At 43.9% G+C, this 20,620-nt stretch overlaps 1 protein-coding gene across 4 annotated transcripts in view; it reads right to left on the bottom strand.

Annotated features, from left to right (window-relative positions):
- Window positions 1–20,620, bottom strand: part of SCAI (suppressor of cancer cell invasion) — a 340,491-nt gene that overhangs the window by 82,981 nt on the left and 236,890 nt on the right. For all 4 annotated transcript variants that reach the window (XR_003858238.1, XM_029612831.1, XM_029612830.1 and 1 more), the window contains exons 7-8: window positions 15,452–15,550; window positions 12,189–12,341 (exon numbers count right to left, since the gene is read on the bottom strand). Coding sequence is in view for 3 of the 4 variants with exons in the window: in XM_029612831.1 (XP_029468691.1) it covers window positions 12,189–12,341; window positions 15,452–15,550 (252 nt within the window). In the remaining variant the exon portion in view is untranslated. The remainder of the gene's footprint in view (window positions 1–12,188; window positions 12,342–15,451; window positions 15,551–20,620) is intronic.

Raw genomic sequence — 20,620 nt, 5'->3', positions numbered from 1 at the left:
GGTCCATCCTTCGCGGCAGGGAAGCCGCTGTCCATGCCGGGGCCTGCTTCTCTCCTGCAGTCCTCGGTGTCGTAGCAGGGCCGCTGTCCAGGGTCCTGTTCTGCTTCCTGTTTCCTCCTAGGGGGCGAGGCCGGCTCTTCTTTCCCTTCTTAAAGGGGCAGCGAGGGAGGAGGTCCACCAGTGATGTCATCGAGGGAGTCGCCTCTTCTGCCTATAAAAAGGTCTGGCCTTCATTCCTTCCTTGCCTTTGCAAGGAGCCAGTCCTCCTTAGGACTTCTTGTCATCTGCTTCTCAAGGCAGTTTGTTATATGTGGGATCCCGTGTCTTCGTGATGTCCTCACGCTACGTCTTTGTCTTTATCGTCTCAAGGTCTCCAGATGTCTCATCTTGATGTCTTCCTTATCCGGTTTATCTTTGTCCTGGCAGCGCAAGTCTCCAAGAGGTTCCAGCTTCTTATTTTAACCTTCATCGTAGAGGCATCCCCTCGAACCCTATACCTTGCCTGGATCCTCGGAGTCTGCACCCTGCCTCCACTTCATGAATGAACTCTATTTATCCAATTCTTTCCGGCATGGCCCTGCCTGGCCTTTATCAGCTGTGCAGGGTGCATTTGGAACAGGCTTCGGAGTCTTCACCTCATCTCCTATCTTCTCTGTGTGGGGAACCACCAGCGTGGTCTGTGACCTGTCTTATTGGCTGAGAATATGGGCACGTGATGTGCAGTACCGACTCAGCTCTGCCAACTTGTATGGGGAACCACTAGCGTGGTCTGCGACCAGCCTACTCCGGCTGTGTAGGGCGCGCCGCCTGCATGGTCCAAGACCAGTCTGGCTAGGTTGTGTAGGGCGCGTGACGTCCAATACCAACCAAGTCTTCTTCAAGCAACTCATGGCCTTCCAGAGTTTCTTCATATACGTGACCAGAGTTCCTTTTCATTCCAAGTATCCAGATTGCATTCTTCATGTATCCAGAGTGATGTTCCACTTCACGTATCCTGGGTCTTGTCTTACTTCAAGTCTTCGTCTTTGATGTCCTCATCCTCTGACCACTGTCCGCCCTGTCGCAGTTGCTGCTCCGTGCGGCAGGTCCGATAGGGCTTGGAGTAGTCAGAGGACCACTCATGAGACCAACATTGCATTGTTTGGGTCTCTTTCTGCTGCATACAGGTGTGGCTGTGGTTGAGGTCATTGGGTTCCATCTTCAGCCCATGCTGGGGCATCTCTCACCTGCCTTGGTGCTTGCTGGAGCTCCTCTGTGGCTGAATCGGGGCCCAGTGGCACACGAAAACACCAGAGATGGAACCGCTACCTGCATTTCCACAACAAAAAAGACTTTAAAATAGCTCTCAAACACCATCTTTTCCTACAGGTCTTTCCGAACAAGTACAACTTCATTGCCTCACTGTCCCTTCCCCTCAGCATCCCCTCCTTGATTCATATTGATTTTTATTCTGTTTTATCCTCATTTAATCTTTTGAATTATTTAATTATTTATATTTTTTTTTGTTTTCTGACATGTGTTTGTGTGTTATACCATTGTGTATGTTTGGTTGTAACCCTCCCTGAACTTTGGAGGGCATGGGAAATAAGCACCTTTTAAATAAACAAACAAACAAATAAATAAATAGAACATAACGAACATTGTTAATATTCAAAACACATTTACAAGGGTATTGAATAATAATCGAAGCACCAAGTTGCCAAGCCTGAGGACACAGAGCTAAAAATGATTTCTGACGTTGAGAGTCATTTATTTATTTATTTATTTATAGGTTTTTATATACCGATAGCCGTTTGCACATCGTATCGGTTTACAGATAACTAAAACTTTTTGACAGTGTCATTATACAGAACTTTTGGCACTGCCATTACATAGAACAGTAACACTTGGGATATATCAGGATAAATCCAAATCTTCTGGCCAAAGAATAGGGAATCTCTATTTCATAGAAAAAGTCTAAATACAGAATCACGATCAGAAGAAAAAACAAAGTCAATCAAAAGAGTTCCCAGACTCTCAACCTGACCATCAGCAGATGTTTCCAAAAATTCAGAGAGATTAGCAGGAACCGTTAAAGGCAATTATGTAGAAGAAATATTTTCTTTTTTCTTAGTAGGCAAAAAATAAATCCTGGAAATAGGTGGTATAGCTTCAGATGAAAAATGAATAACATCTTGTAAATATTTCTTAAAATGTTCTCTTGGAGATATTAATTAAACCATAGGAAAATTCAAGACCCTTAGATTTAAATATCTTGAAGAGTTCTCCAAGTTTTCCAATCTTTTAGAGGTAATAAGGTCTCCTTGAACTAATCCACTCTGGATGGACTGAAATTGGTTCACTTTGAATCTAGTTCGTCATAATCTGGCCTCCATTAGTCAATAGTGGTGGAGTCTGCTTTGAAGCAGCTAAGACAACCCAGATAATTTCCAACACTTCACTGGGTAAGTGTTGTGAACCTGCCCGCGATGCGCGCGGGCAGGTCCCCTACCTCTCTCAGCTGTTCTCTGCTCTAAGCAGCAGCTTGCCGCTGACACCGTCCTCTGCGGCCCGGAGGCCGCGGCTGCCTTCTGCCCTGAGCGGCAGGCCTGAGTCATCGCCGGGAGCCCTTCTCTAAGCGGCTGGGGCTGCCGCTGCCGCTCCTGCTCTGCCAGACAAGTCTTCTTCGCAGCTGGAGCCACTGCTGGGGTCCTCGGACAGCAAGGAAGCTGTCCTTGCCGCTGTCGGGGTCTTCAGATGGCAGGGAAGCTGTCCTTGCTGATGCCTGCTTCTGCCGGTTCTTCCATTCTTCGTTTTTGCGGCATGGAGCCACTCCTGCAGCCTGTCCTTTCTCCATCTCGGGTCCTCCACGTGGCAGGGACGCCACCAGCATGCCTGCCTTCTGCTCCTACTTCCTCTTGCTTTCCTAAGGCACGGGCACACGCCTCAACCTGACATTTAAAGGGCCAACGGTGGGAAAAGCCCTGCGGGCCCCGAAGATGATGTCATCGACCAATCCAACTTCAGCCCTATAAAAGGGGACCTGTGTCAGTCCATCTTCGCCTTCGCAAGGAGTTAGATGCTCCTGGATGTTTCTGTCCTTCGCTCCAGGAGTCTTCCCTGTTCAATCGCTTCTTCAAGGTCCTGTGGTTTCCTGTTGGAGCTCCTGTGTCTTTGCCCGAGCCTTTGTTCCTGATGTTCCAGTCCAGATGTCAGTCTTCAATTCCTGATGTCCGTGATCCAGTCCTGATGTTCGTCTTCTGCTCCTGATGTCCATGGTCAGTCTTGTTGTCTGTCTTCCAGTTCCTGTTGTTCCGTGATCCAGTCCTGATGTTCCTGATGTCCATGATCCAGCCTTGATGTTCTGAACCCTTGGTTACTCGTCGTCACCCTTCCTGACGTGCCATGTCGTGGTCCGCGACCAGCCCCACGGACGGGCTGAGTAGGGTGCCTCGGGGTACAAGGCCTTCCTTCTTACCAGCACCACAAGTCTCTGCAGAGTCATCCTTGCTTGAAGCCTAATCCCGTCTAGGTCCAGTTTCCTGAATCTTGTCCCGGCCCTCGGATCTCCTTGTGCCTGTTCCGTCCATATTTTAGACTCTGCATGTACCTGTGCCACTCCAGCGTGGTTCGCGACCAGCCCCGCGGGTGGGCTGTGTAGGGTGCGCTGCATCGCAGTCTCAACCCAGCACTTTGCTCCTGAATCCTCGACTTCAGTACCTTGCTCCTGAATCCTCATCCAAGTGTCTTCGTCTGAGTCTTCCATGTTCCAAGGCCTTCATTTTCCCCTGGCCTCCATCCAGCCTGCCGCTTCTTGCCGTTACCCAGCGGCAGGGTCTGAAAGGGCTTGGAACAGTCGGAGGACTGTTCAAAGACCACCATTGAGTTGTTGGTCTTCCCGGAGCGTGCAGGTCCGGTGGAGGGTCAATGCCTTCAGTCATCCTGGTCTTCAGTCCAGCCCATGCTCGGACATGCCTCACCTGCCTCGGCACCTCTTCGGAGTTCCTTTGGGGTTGAGCCGTGGTCCAAGAACACACAATCCCCTGGAAAATAGAAACGCTCTCCTAGCGCTTCCTAACAGTAAGGGCCCCAGATTGCTAGACAACTTCTGGAAGAAAGTTTTCCAGAGTTCGATGCTGAATGCCCACATTGCAGCCCACCAACTATATATGGTGAAATATTTATACGATTGCATTAACAAGTTGAATTTCCTTTTGGACTCTGTACAGGGAGCAGAAGGGTTATCGACAGGCACTGCTGGATGTGGAAGAGTGCACATGGCATCTCACCCGGTCAGTATACGAGTCCTTTGACATTATGGCAAGATCTTCTTGCTGCAGCCATGGGGCAAATCTGATTGAGGCTGTTAGGCAGGCCTGGTTGAGGGCCAGTAGAAACATAGAAATGACAGCAGAAGAGAGACCAAATGGCCCATCCAGTCTGCCCAGCAAGCCTTCGCACTTTTTTTTTTCTCTCACATACTTATGTTTCTCTTGGCTCTTAGTAACCTTTTTTATTCTATTTCCCTTCCACCTCCGCCATTAATGTAGAGAGCAGTGTTGGAACTGCATCTAAGTGTAATAGCTTAATTAGTTAGGGGTATTAACCACCGCAATAAGCAAGCTACACCCATGCTTATCTGTTTATCCAGACTATGTAATTCAGTCCTTTTTGATTGTTGCCTGAATATAGATCCACCTTTATTCATTCGCCGTTGAAGCAGAGAGCCATGCTGGCTATGCATTGAAAGTGAAGTATCAGTCTTGCTCCCCTGCCGTTGAAGCAGAGGGCTATGCCTGATATGTGTGAAGTGTCAAACTTCCTCCCCTGCCGTTGAAGCAGAGAGCTATGCTGGATATGCATTGAAAGTGAAGTATCAGCTTATTTGGTTTGGGGTAGCAGTAGCCTACGAGAAGATGTTCATGACAAGTTCGCCAATATCCCGTGCTCTGGGGACAATCTTGATGGAGACAAAGTTAGAGAAACAATTCCCCAGATTAAGGAACAGCAATTGGCTATTCAGCCTGACCAGCTCCTACTGCTAGGCAATCTTACTTTGGTTTTAAGCTAGCCTCCTTCCAGAGACCTTTTTCAGCCAATTACAGCAATATCACGCCACATCTGTGGTGCTGTAGCAGCAGTTTCTGGCCTGCGGACCCTTGTGTAAGACATCAGCCTAAGACACCACAACAGTCTTAGTCCAAATCAAAACCAAATTTTTGATGAGCTCTGATTCACAGACCTTGACGAGTGGTAAAAAATCACCAAGGACCACTGGGTACTCAAAATTGTGTAGTCTGGCTCGTTTGCATTTCTTGGACCCCAGCACTTTACCATTGTTTAGCCTTCAATCCAGATCCATCTCACTCAACCTAACTTCATCTCGAGGTGGAGTTGCTTCTCAACCAGCGAGCGATAGAGCTTGTCCCTCTCAGAGATCGTGGCAAGAGATTTTACTCCTGCTACCTTCTTATCCCCAAGTAGTCAGAAGATTGAGACCCATCCTGGATTTATGAAGAATGAACAGGGGTGTAGAAGTATATAGGAGAGACCCCCAGAATATCATAAAGGACCAGCTCCAGTTATGTAGCTGGTCTACCTTAAGGAATATCCAAGAGGGAACCCAAGGCAGAGAGCGGCTCCCTGGGGAGAGACAGAAAAGCCCAGGCGCAAATAGAGAGGCCTAGGACGAGAGGAATAAAAAGCAGACACTACTTTGAGAGTCTGTTGGCCCTAACTTTGTGACGGGGGTATCCTAACTTCATGACAAGGTTAACTGCTGAGGTAAGCAGCTTGTATGATGATGCCTTTTTGCTGAACATAATAAAAGACTGTTGTTTGAGAGATATCCAAGGTCCAGCTGCTTCTGTACTCTGGCACACTCCATGGAGCTAAAGCTGATCACTATGCTACAAGGGGGTAGTTACAGGAGAAATTGAAGGTGAATTCCCTCCACATGATCCTATCCTCAATCCAGGTGAGAGACTGGATGTGCGCCTTGGATCTGAAGGATGCATATGTCCACATCTCTATCCATTTGTCTCACTGGAAGTACCTCACATTTGTGGTGGAAACAACTCACCACTGGTACAAGGTCCTCCATTTCGGCCTCTTGGTGATCCCGAGGGTCTTCAGAAATGCCTAGCAGTAGCAGCAGTACATCTGTGGCATTGGGGGATTTGTGCTTTCCCTTATCTGGATGACTGACTGGCAACAGAACCTTCTCAAGTAGGGGTGCTAGATGCATCACACAAGACGATCTAGCTCCTTCAGTTACTGGGGCTTTTAGTCAATTTCGCCTAGCTGAACCTCATCCCTACTCAGGGAATCACATTCATCAGGGCATGGATAGACTCATTTGAGGAGAAAGCATTCTTCTCATCAGAAAGGGCAACCTGCCTATGAGCATTGGTCCAGCACTGGCTACAGTGAGATCAGGTCCCAGCATGAGCAGCTGTAGTGGTTCTTGGGCATATGGTGGCAGTGGTGCATTTAATCCCCATGACACGCCTAAACGTGAGAGTTCTCCAGTGTGGACTTCCCTCTTAGTAGGATCAGCTATGCCCCTCCATAAGGGTAATCTTGGAGATGAAAGTCATGACTGGTGGCTGAAATAGACAGTCCTAGGAGTAGGATCCTTGCTTCGAGTTTTACCTCTTCAGGTGATGCTGTGATGGATGCGTCCAGAGGGAGGGGTGCATACACACAGATTCCTTCCAAACTCAGGGGACTTGATCACTAACAGAACATCTGTTCCAAATCGACCTCTTGGAACTATAATCCATTTGATATGTGCTGAGAGTGTTCTCCCATTTTCTTCAGGGAAAGAGAATTCTGATCCAAATCAATCAAGTACAATGTTCTATGTAAACAAGCACATGATCCTGACCCTTCTGCCAGGAATCTCAGAGGATTTGGGAATGGGCTCTCAGTCATGGAGCTTTTCTTCAAGAAACTTATCTTCCCACAGTTTCCAACACATTGGCAAATTGCCTCAGCAGAGTTTTTTTGACCCCCCACAAGTAGCCTCTGGACCAAGATGTGGCAAACGGGACATTTGGCCTTTGGAATCAACTGTTAATCAACTTGTTTGCATCAGAAACCAGGAAAGTCAACAGCTTTTGCTCCAATCTTCAAATCAAATTCAGATCTGGTCCAGATACTTTTCTACTCAAGTGGAATGCAGATCTTCTGTATGCATTGGTGAAGAGGACGGCGCAGAAGGTACTCAAGAACTGAGCACACCTTATCTTCATTACCCCATTTTGGCCCCGATTAAGTGTGATTCTCTTACCTCAAGTTCCCTCTGGGAACCAACCTGACCCTACTAATTCACGACGGGGGATTGTCTATGTCATCTGAACCTTCCCACCCTCAACTTGGATGGCATGGATGTTGAGCACATTGTAGTTTCCTTGTTGTCTCTTTCCAAGGAGTTGAAGGACATTGATTTCAGCTATGAAATTCTACCACAAGGATATATAGTATATATCTTGCTGTCAAGGCAGGCTCTCAGAACCAGTTCACCTGTATTCTGAAAGATCTGCTTCAGTACTTGTTCTCCCTCTCTCCTCAGCGGGTTTCAACACATCATCAGTCAAAATGCACCTTAGTGTTACTGTAGCTTACCACTATCAAGTGGATGGAAAACTAATCTCCATTCATCCTTTGGTATCAAAGTTCATAAAGGATTTGTGGCAAACAAAGTCTCCAGTTTCAAAACTGCCTATGCCATGGGATTTCAACATCATCTTGGCACAACTAATGAGGCTTCCCCTATGAGCTTCTAGAGTTAGCTTCCTTTAAGTTCCTTATGTGGAAGGTAGTGTTCTTAGTCACTATCACTTATTTATTTATTTATTTTTAACTTTTATATACCGACATTCTTGCATTAAATGCAAATCATGCCGGTTTACAGTGAAACAGAAAAAGCAGGAAAAAATTCCTTAGTCGAATACAATGAAACAGCTTAGTTAACAAAGGAAACATAAATATAAATTTTTACATATACACAAAGGTTTTGTGTATATGTAAAAAGAAGAATATATATTCAGCAAGAAGAGTTAGCAAGCTATAAGCATTAGTGCCATCCTCTCTGTACCTGCAGCTTTTTACAATAGTGTGGTACTCTGCACCATCCTAAGTTTTTACCTAAATTAGTTTCTGCATTTCATTTGCATTAAGTTATTGTTTTGTCCATGGTTTTTCCAATACTTCATGAACATAAAGGAGGGAAGGTCCTCCATTCGTTGGACTATAAACGGGCTTTGACCTTTATTTATTTAAAAAGATTTATAAACCACCTTTTCCACAGTTCAAGGCAATGTTCATCAATAATGAGCATAAAAATAAAATACATATTAGCCATTAGCATAGAGACAACAAGGAAACCTGAGGAGAACTTAACTTTATTGTTAGGCTTCTCTGCTGTTCTATGATCCTAACCCAGGTGTGGCTGTTGCCAAATACACTTAGTCTAACTGGCTAATGGACTCTACTGCACTGGCAGGCCAATACAGAAAGGTGCGCTAGCAATATTAAGTTGGAGGAACCAAAAATTTAAAAAAGAAAAAAAATCTGCCCACCGGTCAGCGGGTTAGAAAACAGATGCTCAATTTGCCAGCGTCTGTTTTCCGAATCCGTGGCTGTCAGTGGGTTTGAAAACAGACGACAGTAAAATTGAGCGTTGGTTGTCAGACCCGCTGACAGCCATCCCTAACACTAATAAGGAGACACTAGGAACGCGCTATTATACCTAGTGCCTCCTTATTAGCATGCGGCCTCATTTAAATAGAGAATTGAGTGCCCAGGAGAGGTGCCTGGGCTCTCCCGTACTTTTTAATGAATCGGCCTGATTGTTATGTTTTGGGTGGCCTTCAGATCACAGACTCTGTCAAAGCTCATCAAGTGAGAACAATGGCTACTTCAGTGGCTCTTCTAAGAGCTGTCTCCATTGAAGACATCTTGAAACTTACACTTTGGTCATCAGTTCACACCTTTCCTTCCCACTACTGTCTGGACCAGTGGTTCTCAATCTTTTTTTGGCCGGGACACACCTGACAGATGGTTCTCACATGCATGACACACTGAACATGTGACCATCATGGGGCTAAATGTAAACATGCACTCTGCATCCACAGGAATCCCCATAACCCCCAGCAATGAGTGCAGAGCAGATCTAGGGCACTACCCTGTACAACTCGCCATACAAAAAAGATATTCTGGTTCTGATGTCATCTCAATAAATGCAAAACAAACTCCCTTTACTACCAGGCACAATAGCCTTCCTTATGAAAAGACAGTAATTTACCACTAATGCATATCCTATTGAGAAAACACAACAAATAAGATTGATACAAATGCCTACATGCTAGTAAAATACCTCACCTCGGTCACACACCCAGAACTGACCTTCACAAGGTACAGAAAAACCACAAATTACAAATATGGAGATAGAAACTGAAATGGAAAACCAAAAAAGCCACTCTGCATGGAGTGCACACCTGGAGAAACGGAAAGAGAAATATAGCACCTAACAGACTCTCAGGATTTGCAATAAAGCACACAAACTAACCCGCACAAAGTTACACCTGTATTATTGAACACACTCAAACAGTAACAACCCTATCTAAGAAATAAAACTATTAAACCAGACCCTAAACACTTATACATTTCCTATTGGGAAAACAGAATAAGCCAAGCTGCTATATAGCCCAACATAGAAACAATTGTAAAGCTATACTAAAAATGTTACAAAACAGCTGCCGAACAGAATAATATCCAACAATTAAAACCTCATAAAAATTATTAAAACATGTCCAAATATCAATAAAATATTTCAAAATAGCAGACTGCATAATACCCAATAATTAAAATGGCAGTCAATCAAGAAAAATAAATTTAAAAAGCCACCTTTACTTACTCTCTCCAGCAACTCTCCTACTCCTTTCCCTTCCAGGCCTATAACACTCACCAGAAGCAGCAAGGGCTGCTGAAGCTCTGTCCTCACAGTCCTCTTCCTTAGCGCTCACAACCAGTCACTCACTCACACACACCCCCAATTAGACCCCACAACCAATCTCAGTCTCTCTCACACTAGCCATCTTCCTGATCAGTCTCTCTCTCTCACACAAACACATCACCTCCCTGACCAGTCTCTCTCTCAATCACACATATGCTCTCTTATATACAAGCTCTCAATCACACACAAATGCTCTCGCACCCATTCACACCAGCTCTCACCCAGGCACCGATTCACACCCACAAGCTCTCACCCAGGCTTCCATTCACACCCACACACACAATCTCTTACTCAAGCACCTATTCACACCAGCTCTCACTCATTCACACCCACAGACACCATCTCTCACCCAGGCACCCATTCACACCCTCAGACACAAGCTCTTACCCAGGCACCCATTCACACACACACACACAAGCTTGCACCCATTCACACTCACACCCAAACTCTCACCAAAAACCTCTTCTTCCTTCACTGCAGGGATGGTCTCCAGTTCCGCCACGGCTTTACTCCGTGGGCCTTCTTTTTTCGCCGCCATGGGGATGGGCTCCCATGGTGGCCTCAGTCGGGGTCGGTTTCCTCTTCGCCACCACAGGGATGAGCTCCCGTGGTGGCCTTGCTTCGTCGGGGTCTGGTTTTCTTCTTCACCGCTACGGGGAGGAGCTCCCGTGGCGGCTTTGATTCGGAGTTCAACACTGCCATTCCTCCCACCCCACCCCTGGGCTATGTGATGCCTGCCTCACCGGCAAATCAAAGGCTTCCTCCCTTCTTCCTACTCCCACTGGCAGATAGAAGGGAGGAGGATTCCGATTGGCCTGCGCAGGGGCAGGCAGAATGAAGGAGGCTTCCCATTGGGCAGTGGGGGTAGGAAGAAAGGGGACTTCCAATTGGCCTGCGGGGGCTGGAAAAAGGGATAAGGAAAATACAACTGGGCAGTGGGATACCAGGAGACGCAACACACCTGCCGGTGCTTGGCGACACACTGATTGAGAAACGCTGGTCTGAACAATCTTCAAAAAGTGACAGTAACTTTGGGCGAGCAGTTTTACGCACCCTGTTGACTCAAAAGTCTCCTCTCCACATAAGGAGGGACAGGATTGCTTGTTCAGTAAGTGCTCCGCTATGTAACACTCAGCATGGGACTTCCCTCGCGACATGACTAATTCAGTCCTATTGGTCGATGGAAAAAAGCAAGGATTTATTTTTACCATAAATGGGGTTCTCCATAGACAGCAGGATGAACTAGCCATGCTTAATACTTGACCACCTCCCTGGAGAGATTATTACCTTGCTAAAGCTAAGCTCTACAGAGGGGCTCACATAGCAGTACATGGGTGAGAACTCCTACACATGCTCAATAGTAAAATTTTACTAAGCTAGAGCGATAGGTCTGTTTGGTGCCATCGGATGATGTCACTCATACGTCATGGCTAATTCATTCTATCATCTAGAGAGAACTCTGTTTATGACAAGCAAACTTGCTTTCTCTTCCTTCCTTCAGTGAGTGCAATTTGAGTTCCCTAAGTCTCTCTGTATAGGGTTTGTGTTGCAGGCCCTGCAACCTTTAATAGTCCCTTGTCTGAACTGCTTCCATCCTCTCAATGCCCGTAAGAAGGTATGGCCTCCAGAACTGAACAGAGTTCACAAACTTGTACTCACTAGTAACATATTTAGAGGCAATATTACCTTCTTTTTCTTGCTGGTGATATCTCTATTTATGCAACCAGGCACATTGTTAACTTTCCCTACTGTTTTATTAAACAGACTACAATCTTGAGGTCACCTGAGAACTCCTAGATTTCTTTTTTGTTCAACATAATCTAGTTTTTGTCCTAATATTAATAAAAAAAAGCCATTTAAAAATGAATTTTCTCAGATGAAAGATGAAGCTGCACGTTCTGGGCATCTATCCGAAACTCTTAACACCTCAGGTTGCAGGGCTAGGCTCCATAAGATGCTCTGTTCTGCCACTCCGTACTTTTTTCTTTTTTTTTTTTTTTTTAGAGCCAAAGAGATAATTTTAAATTGCCTTTCCTTTGATTCTTCAAACCTCCTACCAATTCCACATCAAAAAGGGGAGGGGAAAGTTATGCTTTAATACCTATCACTGACAAGTTAAAAAAAACAAAAAACATTTTATGCACTTAACTATAGATGAAAACCTGAAGTGATAAATTGACTTGTGTACCTGATTATTGCAGTTACCAATGATTAAAGCATCTGCTAAAGCCAGCTGCCCAACGATCATTCCCTGCTCCAGCAGGGGGCCCCCTCCTTCTGCCAGGCGGTTCGATATGATAGCAATGCTGTTGTCATCGTTGAGTACCATCACAGGGTCTGCCTGTAAGCAAGAACCAACAAACATGAACCATTCCAAGACACACACCAGCAGGCAAAAGTACAGGCAGTACTTACTAGATTTCTGCAACAACCAGGCAGAATCCCCAGAATCTTAGCAGGTAAATAAAAGACCTGGACAATACTTTCATAATTGAGAAAAAAAAACCTGTTAACTACAGAAGCACACATTGGAGTAGCTGCCTAGCATGCTGAAAACCAAGAAAGCCATGGTTCAATTCCTGCTTTTCCCCACTGATATTCCTTGTGACGTTGGGCAGGTCACTTCACCTTCCATTGCCTCCTGTCCAAAATTTAGATTGTAAACCCTCAGGGGACAGAAAAATACTTACAGTACATGAGCTCAGATTTGGAAAAGCATATAATCAAATCTAAAATCCAAATCCAAAAGCCTGACAGGAATCATTTTGTTAAAATTAGATATTAAAGATGCGGAGATGTGACTTCTCTACAAATTCCATGCTTGCTGGATTCATTCAGTAACTGAAAATTATTCTTATCAACACTTAGTATCTCACAAAGAGAAAAGGGTGTTTATTTAGAACATTATCAGAAAACTTTCCTGTCACGAGAAGGGAGAATCCAACCTTTAACATATAAATTTACTACAAAAAATGTTTGAAACCTGAAAACGGATTTATCGCAGAGGAAAGACCTCAGACTAGGAGTATACATGTGTCTATGCACAACTTAAACAAACTGGTTTATGCAGTGCACTAAAGGTCAGATTTAAGTTTTTTAGCCATTGCAGCAAAAAAAAAAAAAAAACACCTTACAAAGCTAGCTTTTCTTGCACAGTTTTCAAATAGAATATCATTTAAGCAAGGACTTAGCATCCTGTCCCTTCTAAAAAGGGGAAAAAAATTCACACACAAATAAATTGTGCAAGACACAACTTCTGCAAAAAATAAACCGTAATAAAAGCACTGCAGGACTCTAGCTCGATAACTAAATTTGGCTTTTTCAGGCAAAAGTCCCAGCCAGGGCTTTTAGCACAAGTTTTTTCTAGTGCTATATTTCCCATGAAATTTAAATTTTTGCCCTTGCAGAATTTGCAAGAAATTAAACCCATGGGCAAAAGCTGTGCTATTTCAGAAATGTATGAACCAATTGATTTAGGGTCAGATTTATGTGCAACAAGACCTTAAGTATACAAAAATGATTTTTTTTTTTTTTTAAACTAGAAAACTTAGCAATTAACATTTGGATTCCTAGAACAACTCTTTGGGAACCCAAAGTCCACAAAGTAACTTCCAGCAAATTACAGCACTTTCATTTCTGCTTTAATAATTCAGATTTTATAACTTTAATAATCTCCACTTAGAAGGTAGATATGTTTTTAGCCTGGTAAATAAACTATTAATGGGTACTGAGAACAATGCTATATATGGCCGCATTTAATGCTTTTCACATTTCACCACCAATAGAAAATAAAACAAAAATTAATGGAAGGAGACATCCTTTGCTTATGGCTACTTGAAGGGTGCCTGAGCGGTCAATAGGAGAAATAATGAACCTCTCCCGGCAGTCAACCACACAAGTCAATCTGTGGCTGGCAGAATAAGAGATTCTTGTAAATTCTTTCTCTAGCCATTAACTTAAAAGGCATCAGGGCATCCTGCATTATTTACCTGTCTGATATAAAATGGCCACCTTTGATATGGTGGATTACTTTGCTTCTAGGCCAAGATCCAAGCACAGTGCCTGAGCTATAAATTGAGGATAGGCCCTTCATGGCCTGTTGGCTGGGACTGAGAACCTGTCCAATATAGGAGGTGGGGTGTAAACATCCTGCCACCTGACCCTACAGGGGACGCAATTATATTACCAACATGGCAAAAGTAGGAGTAAACCCCATGTTAAAAGATTTTAAAAGTCCACAAAATGTTGCCTGAATATCATATCCAACATGGGGTGAAGCTCTGGTCTGCTCCTTGCTAAGAGGCAGCAAGTAGGGAACAGAAGGGAATGTTATGGATTATATGGAGTTATTGCAGCCTCATCTGATTAAGGCATTTGATGGGTCTGAAAAGATGTCAACAGATTGAAGATATAAAACAGTTTAATTTATTATATCCTCCATGGCTTCTCACAGAGTTGGGGAAATGAAAAGAAATTTCAATCTGCACAGAAAGGTTTGAAGTCTTAGCAAAGTCATAGTTCATTTCCCCAGGCCTGACACACTAGTTATAAATAAGGCAGAGAGGGAGCAGGTTGTCTAGTGTCAGCAGGACATCACAGGCAGAATTTCCTCTTGCGTCTTCTCAATAGCAATGGATTGCATATCAGTAACATGTCACTGGCCACACTGCTCCCAAACCAGCAGGAGAAAAACAGAGACTTGTTTCAGCAACTATTCATCGGCCATCCGGCAATGCGTGATGAATGGCCGATGAATAGTTGCTGAAACAAGTTACACATATTTATGGCCCCATGAAGAAGGTTTCAGCTGAAACACGGACCATGTCGGGCAGCTTGCAAATACCTTTGAACGCACTGGGTTTATAATGTTTCTTCAACCGAGCTAAGTAGCTTGTAATTTTACATCACAAAAGTTATGAAATAACTGTAATAGTGATTCCAGTTTTGAATGAGAAAAGCATGTCACAATAAGAAATTTTGCCACGATATAAGAAGAAATTTTTGTCACGATAAGCATAATGAAAATAGCATTTTCATGACCAATGATTAAAAACCTTGGCAGAGGCAACTAAATTTGCTACCCTGCATATAGAGGCAAACGATCGTACCATTCTGCACATTCGAGCCCGGTATAAGGTCATTTAAATGTGAAAAAAATTATTTTTGGTAAATATTGACTTTGGATTGTTAGACGTACTGAGTCTTTTGTTACATTACTAATATATACCACGACAATTATCTCACCAAAAATTTGTCTGAGAGATAACTATAATCTGTATCCTGCCTAGAATAATAAACAGAGTAATAAGCCTGAAGGGAAGCAATTACTAATAGATATGCATTCCTTATCCAAATTTTAAAAAATAGCAGGATAATTGAAGACATTTTTTGCTGTTGATCTTTACAATAAAATTATTAAACATGACATTAGAATCACAACACTAAACCCACCTCAATAAAAGCTGCCACCTCCTGCAGAACCAGGTTCCACTCCACCTGATCTTCGGTGTTAAAGCGATGGGTATAATCTTCAATTTCATCTGACAATTCCTGAATAAGTAATCCAGCATTAGAAAAAATGTTCAGTTTTTGTTAGATTATATGCACATGTACAGTACTAAAAATCACTTTGCAAGAAAGGTGTATCTGGTTTCAAGATAAGGTGAGATCTAATATCTGCAACATCATTTCTAAAACAGAGTTTAAAAGAACAAACTTTTCCCACTCCACACAACAGTGAAATGGTAACTATCACTCAAACTATGTTTTCCTTCAACATGACCTCAGGTCCTAGAAAGCACAGTCGTGGGGTAAAAAGGCCAGGATTGGATCAAAATCATCTTATTCTAGGATTATTAGGAATCCATGTATGTCTTCACTTAAGTCACTATTTCTCTCTTAAGTCAATTCTGTAGTGCTGAGCTCTAGTTTTAGTCAGAACGTGTGAGTGATGTCATCTGGCAGCACCAAACGGATTTGTCTCCAGGCGGTAGAGCTTTGAGCTCTACCAAGCATGTGCATGCGGTATTTCCCACACAGATGCTGCCTCATGAGCCTCCTCAATAAGTAACAGAGTTAATCTAGTTCTGTTGTTGCCTCTCCAGTGAGGTGGGCAAGTATTCAATGGCTAATTCATCCTACTATCTAAGGAAAGCACTGTTTACAGTAAGCAAGTATGCTTTTTCCATCAATAAGCAGGCTGAATTAGCCATTACATGTAAGAAATCCCAAGTTGAGGGTTGCAGTGGAGTGATTAATTAGTAATCAACCCAGATTCTATCATGAAGATTAGACTACAGTAGGAACAGGTTTTGCAAAACTGCTTAAATAAATCTACTGTCAGTGTTTGAAGCAATAATGGGTCGTGAAGGTGTGGACCGAGGACCATGTCTTAGCTTTGCAGATATCTTCAATGGGCACCTGTTGAAATGGGCAATAGAGGAAGCCAAAGCTCACCCTTGATGAGCTTTGACCGAGTCTGTAAGTTGAAATCTAGCCAAGCTATAACAGTTCTAAATGCACTTTGCTACCCAACTGGATAACATTCTCTTTATAACTACTAATCCAAGGGATTTAGGGACGTGGGAGACAGAGTTGGTTCGATTGAGAATGAGAGTATGTCATTTGAAATACAATAAAGCTTGTTTGCAGTCTAGAGTATAAAGGGCTTTCTCCCCATCATGCATATGGGGCCTTGGGAAGAAAGTAGGTAGTAAAACAGATTGATTGATATGAAAAGCTGAGACTACATTTGGCAGGAACTTGGAGTGAGTCTGGAAGACAAACCAGTTGTGAAGAATTGTAGATATCGAAGATAATGGACAAGAGCTTACAGTTCACTAATCTTTCTTTCCGAGGTAATTGCAATAAGGAAAAAGTACCTTACAAGTCAATAACTTCAAAGGAATCATTTCCAGTGGCTCGAAAGGAGTCTTCATCAATTGACAGAGAATTATGTTGAGGTCTTATGGAACAGGTGGTTTCTGAACCAGGGATTTCACATGCCAGAAACATTTCATAAAGCAGGATACAAGCGGGTGCGTGGAGATGGGCTTGTGATCCACTAAAGTGTGATAAGCTGTGATTCCACTCAGATGGACTCTTATGGAGGAGGTGGCAAGTCCTGAATGAGAAAGATTATTGCAATAAGAACATAAGATATGCCATACAGATCAAGGATCCATCAAGCCCAGAATCCTGTTTCCAACAGTGGCCAATCCAAGTCACAAGTACCTGGCAAGTACCCAAACATTAGATAGATCACAAGCTACTATTACTTATTAATTACCGTCATTGCAGTTTATGGATTTATCCTCTAGGAACTTATCCAAACCTTTTTTAAACCCAGTTACACTAACTGCTGTAATTCCAGAGCTTAACTATGTGCTGAGTGAAAAAGAATTTTCTTCAATTTATTTTAAATGAGTACTTGCCTACTTCATGGAATGTGTCCCTGGTCCTTCTGTTATCTGAGAGAGTAAATACATACTCACAGAGGCTCACAAAAAAGGGATCAGAAGCATGCCTTTGGCACCAGAATGAGTGGTGTGGGCTACCAAGCACCCCAAGAGGAGAATTTTTTCCATTTGAAGTCATAGTTTTTCTGGTCAAAGGTTTCCTTGAGGATACCAGTATGTCCTCAATCTCTGACAGTAAATGAAAGTTTGCGATCACTACAGTGAGGTTGAGTGCAGGGAGAATGGGCTGGAAGAGCGTTTTGTTGTCTTGAATTAGGAGAGCAGGGTCTGACCCCAATGCAATGGGAGGACTGCTGGATAGTCTAATGAGATATGTATACCAAACTTGCCTAGGCTATGCCAGTGCTATGAAAATCAGGCGAGCACGATCTCTCAGAAGTTTTTGCACTGTTTTAGAAATGAATGGTATTGGTGGAAAAGTGTACAAGAAGCTTTGGCCTCAATCGAGAAGGAACGCATCTTGTGCAATCTTGCGGTTGCTTGGAAGAATGAGGCAAAATTGATTTAGTTTTATGTTTTGTGATGATGCAAAGAGGTCCACTGTTTGTAGACCCCATAAGTCAAACAGTTTGTTTGCTACTGATAGCTGTAGAGACCACTTATGAGGTTGAAATACAGTTCTGAGACGATCCACTAGAGTGTTTGAGATACCTGGTGTATAAGTTGCTTGTAAAGTTGCATGATGGTGTTTGGCCCAATTCTAGATCCAGCAAGAAGCTCTAGACACCCGCTCCTCGGGGGTCTCTCACTTCCAACTTCCCTTCGGGGTTCCTCACTATCTAAGACAACCACTCCTCAGGGGTCTCTCTCTATTTCTACTTACAGGATATTGGACGGACCATTGGGTACTCGCTCCTCGAGGGCCTATCTACTTTATATCCTGCACCATGGACCTTCGGTCCCACCATTCTACCACCAGGAAGACACCTTCATTCTGTGAGTACCTCTATGATCTGGCACTCCAACTCCACCCAACAGCCGTGGCGTTACCTGCACTGCGGGCTCCCACCTATCGTGACCATCTGGGTGAGAATATACTTCTGAACCTGTTGAACGTATTGGCACTTCGTGGATCAGTACCATATCTTCCTGAATTCTCCATCTACATACAGCAGTACAATAAAGACCCTCTCCATACTGTGTCTGCTATCTGTGTCAGCCTATCACAGTGGTTCCCCATGGGGTTCCTCCCTGTGGGCGGAGTCATCTCCATTGTGACCAAGGGTACACAATGCCACAAACACAACAGTATTCCAGTGGATTTGTCTTTCGATCCTAGGGGTTCTGGTTCACTGAGCCACAGTGCCAGTGAAAAAGAGGGGGATGATAGGTGTAATTCTGTTTGAGGTTCTAGACTATTGGCCTGCCTTGTGATCTCCAAATGAGTGGACCCCACTGCAAATGAATGTGTTGATGAGGAACCTCTGATATGGAGTTCTAGTGATGAAATCACCCCTTAAAGTGAGTTTGGGACTCCTGTCTCAGGAACCACTAATACCATGGGGGAGACAAAAGGCTGGATATTTCCATCTGTCTTCACTATACCTGCAATTTACTGGTAGGACTGTAGTGTCCTCTGGCTTAGGGTTGCTGGAGGGATATCCTCTTCCAAAACCAGAATTTGTTCCTGATATGTAATCAATTTATTGGAGTAACGTGGTCACTGCTTCAACGGCAGGGGTAATGAAGAAAAGAGGATTTATATTCAAACAACCAAAAAGGATTGAATTGCACAGGCTGGGTAAACAAGCATGGGAGTAGGTTGCTTATTACGGCGGTTACTACCCCAAACTAATTAGCTGGATACTTCACTTAGATGCAGCTCCAGCACTGCTATCTATGATGGCGGGGGTGGAAAGGAAATAGAACCAAAAAAATTATTTAAAGGGACAAGAGTAACAGGAAAGTATGAAAAAAAAAAGTGAGAAAGCTTGCTGGCAGACTGGATGGACCATTTGGTCTTCTTCTGCCGTCATTTCTATGTTTCTATATATGTTTCTATGATAGCCAGGATCGGCTCTCTCGTCTTTAAGCGGAGACCTTTCACTACCAATCTTGGAGGTGTTAGTCTCTGAACCACCGGGGACAATAAGGACAATTTGACTCCTCCTCCAGCCATTCTTGAATAAGCTGCAAAATGATGGGTTGGAGGACCTCTTGGATCCCAAGATAAAAATGTAGTGTCTCTTGCCGACATCTCGTGGTCTATATGCTCGAGGACAGTCCAGGTACCTCATGGAGCAAGAGGGTGTAGCAGCACGCAATGTGGAGAAGACAGCATAGTATCAGAAGAATCCACATGCATTGAGTGCATAGGGATGACTTACATCAGTGTATTGTGTTTGTCAGAAAGCTCTGTTGTTAAGCTGATATTTAGCAATCTGTTGTTATTTAGAATAGTTATGGGTGGATCCTTGGACCAGTGGCAGGTGACCACGCCCTCGGGGGAAATCCTGAGAGGGACCACTGGTCAGGCTAGTGTAGGAGACAGACACACACTAGTTCTTTTATAAGACAATATAGTAAACCACCAGAGGTGGCAGTAGTGAGCTGGAAGTGCCCAGCTGGGCTGTAGTCCCTTAGGTACTGGAACAGCGATCCCAGGGTGGCTGAGCTGTAGAGAAACTAAGAAAGTGAGTAGGCAGTATATGCAGAGTTCTGGAACAAGTCCTTGATGGTAACACTCACACAATAGTCTCTTAAGGTAGCCCAGGAGATGGTATGCATTAGGCCCTCGAGGGGCAAGTACCTAGTTCCAGGGAATGCTCTGAGAGATAGATACAGACTCACTGATGTTAAGCAATAAAGACTTCTTAGAAGCAATATATTAAACCACCAAAGGTGGCAGCAGTGAGCTGGAAGCGCTCGGCTGGGCTGTAGTCCCTCAGGTATTGGAACAGCGATCCCAGGGTGGCTGAGCTGTTGAGAAACTTAAGAAAGTACTCACTTAAGAAAGTACATAAGGCAGTATGTGCAGAGTTCTGGAACAAGTTCTTAATGGTAACACTCACACAATAGTCTCTTAAGGCAGCCCAGGAAATGGTATGCATTAGGCCCTTGAGGAGCAAGTACCTGGACCCAGGGAAAGCTCTGAGAGATAGATGGAAACTCACAATGTTGTAAGCAGCGATGACTTCTTAGC

Source organism: Rhinatrema bivittatum, chromosome 8 (genome assembly GCF_901001135.1).
Source record: "Rhinatrema bivittatum chromosome 8, aRhiBiv1.1, whole genome shotgun sequence".
Classification (NCBI taxonomy): Eukaryota; Metazoa; Chordata; class Amphibia; order Gymnophiona; family Rhinatrematidae; genus Rhinatrema; species Rhinatrema bivittatum.
Note: the sequence above shows the minus strand (reverse complement) of the source record. Positions and strands in the feature narration are given on the sequence as shown.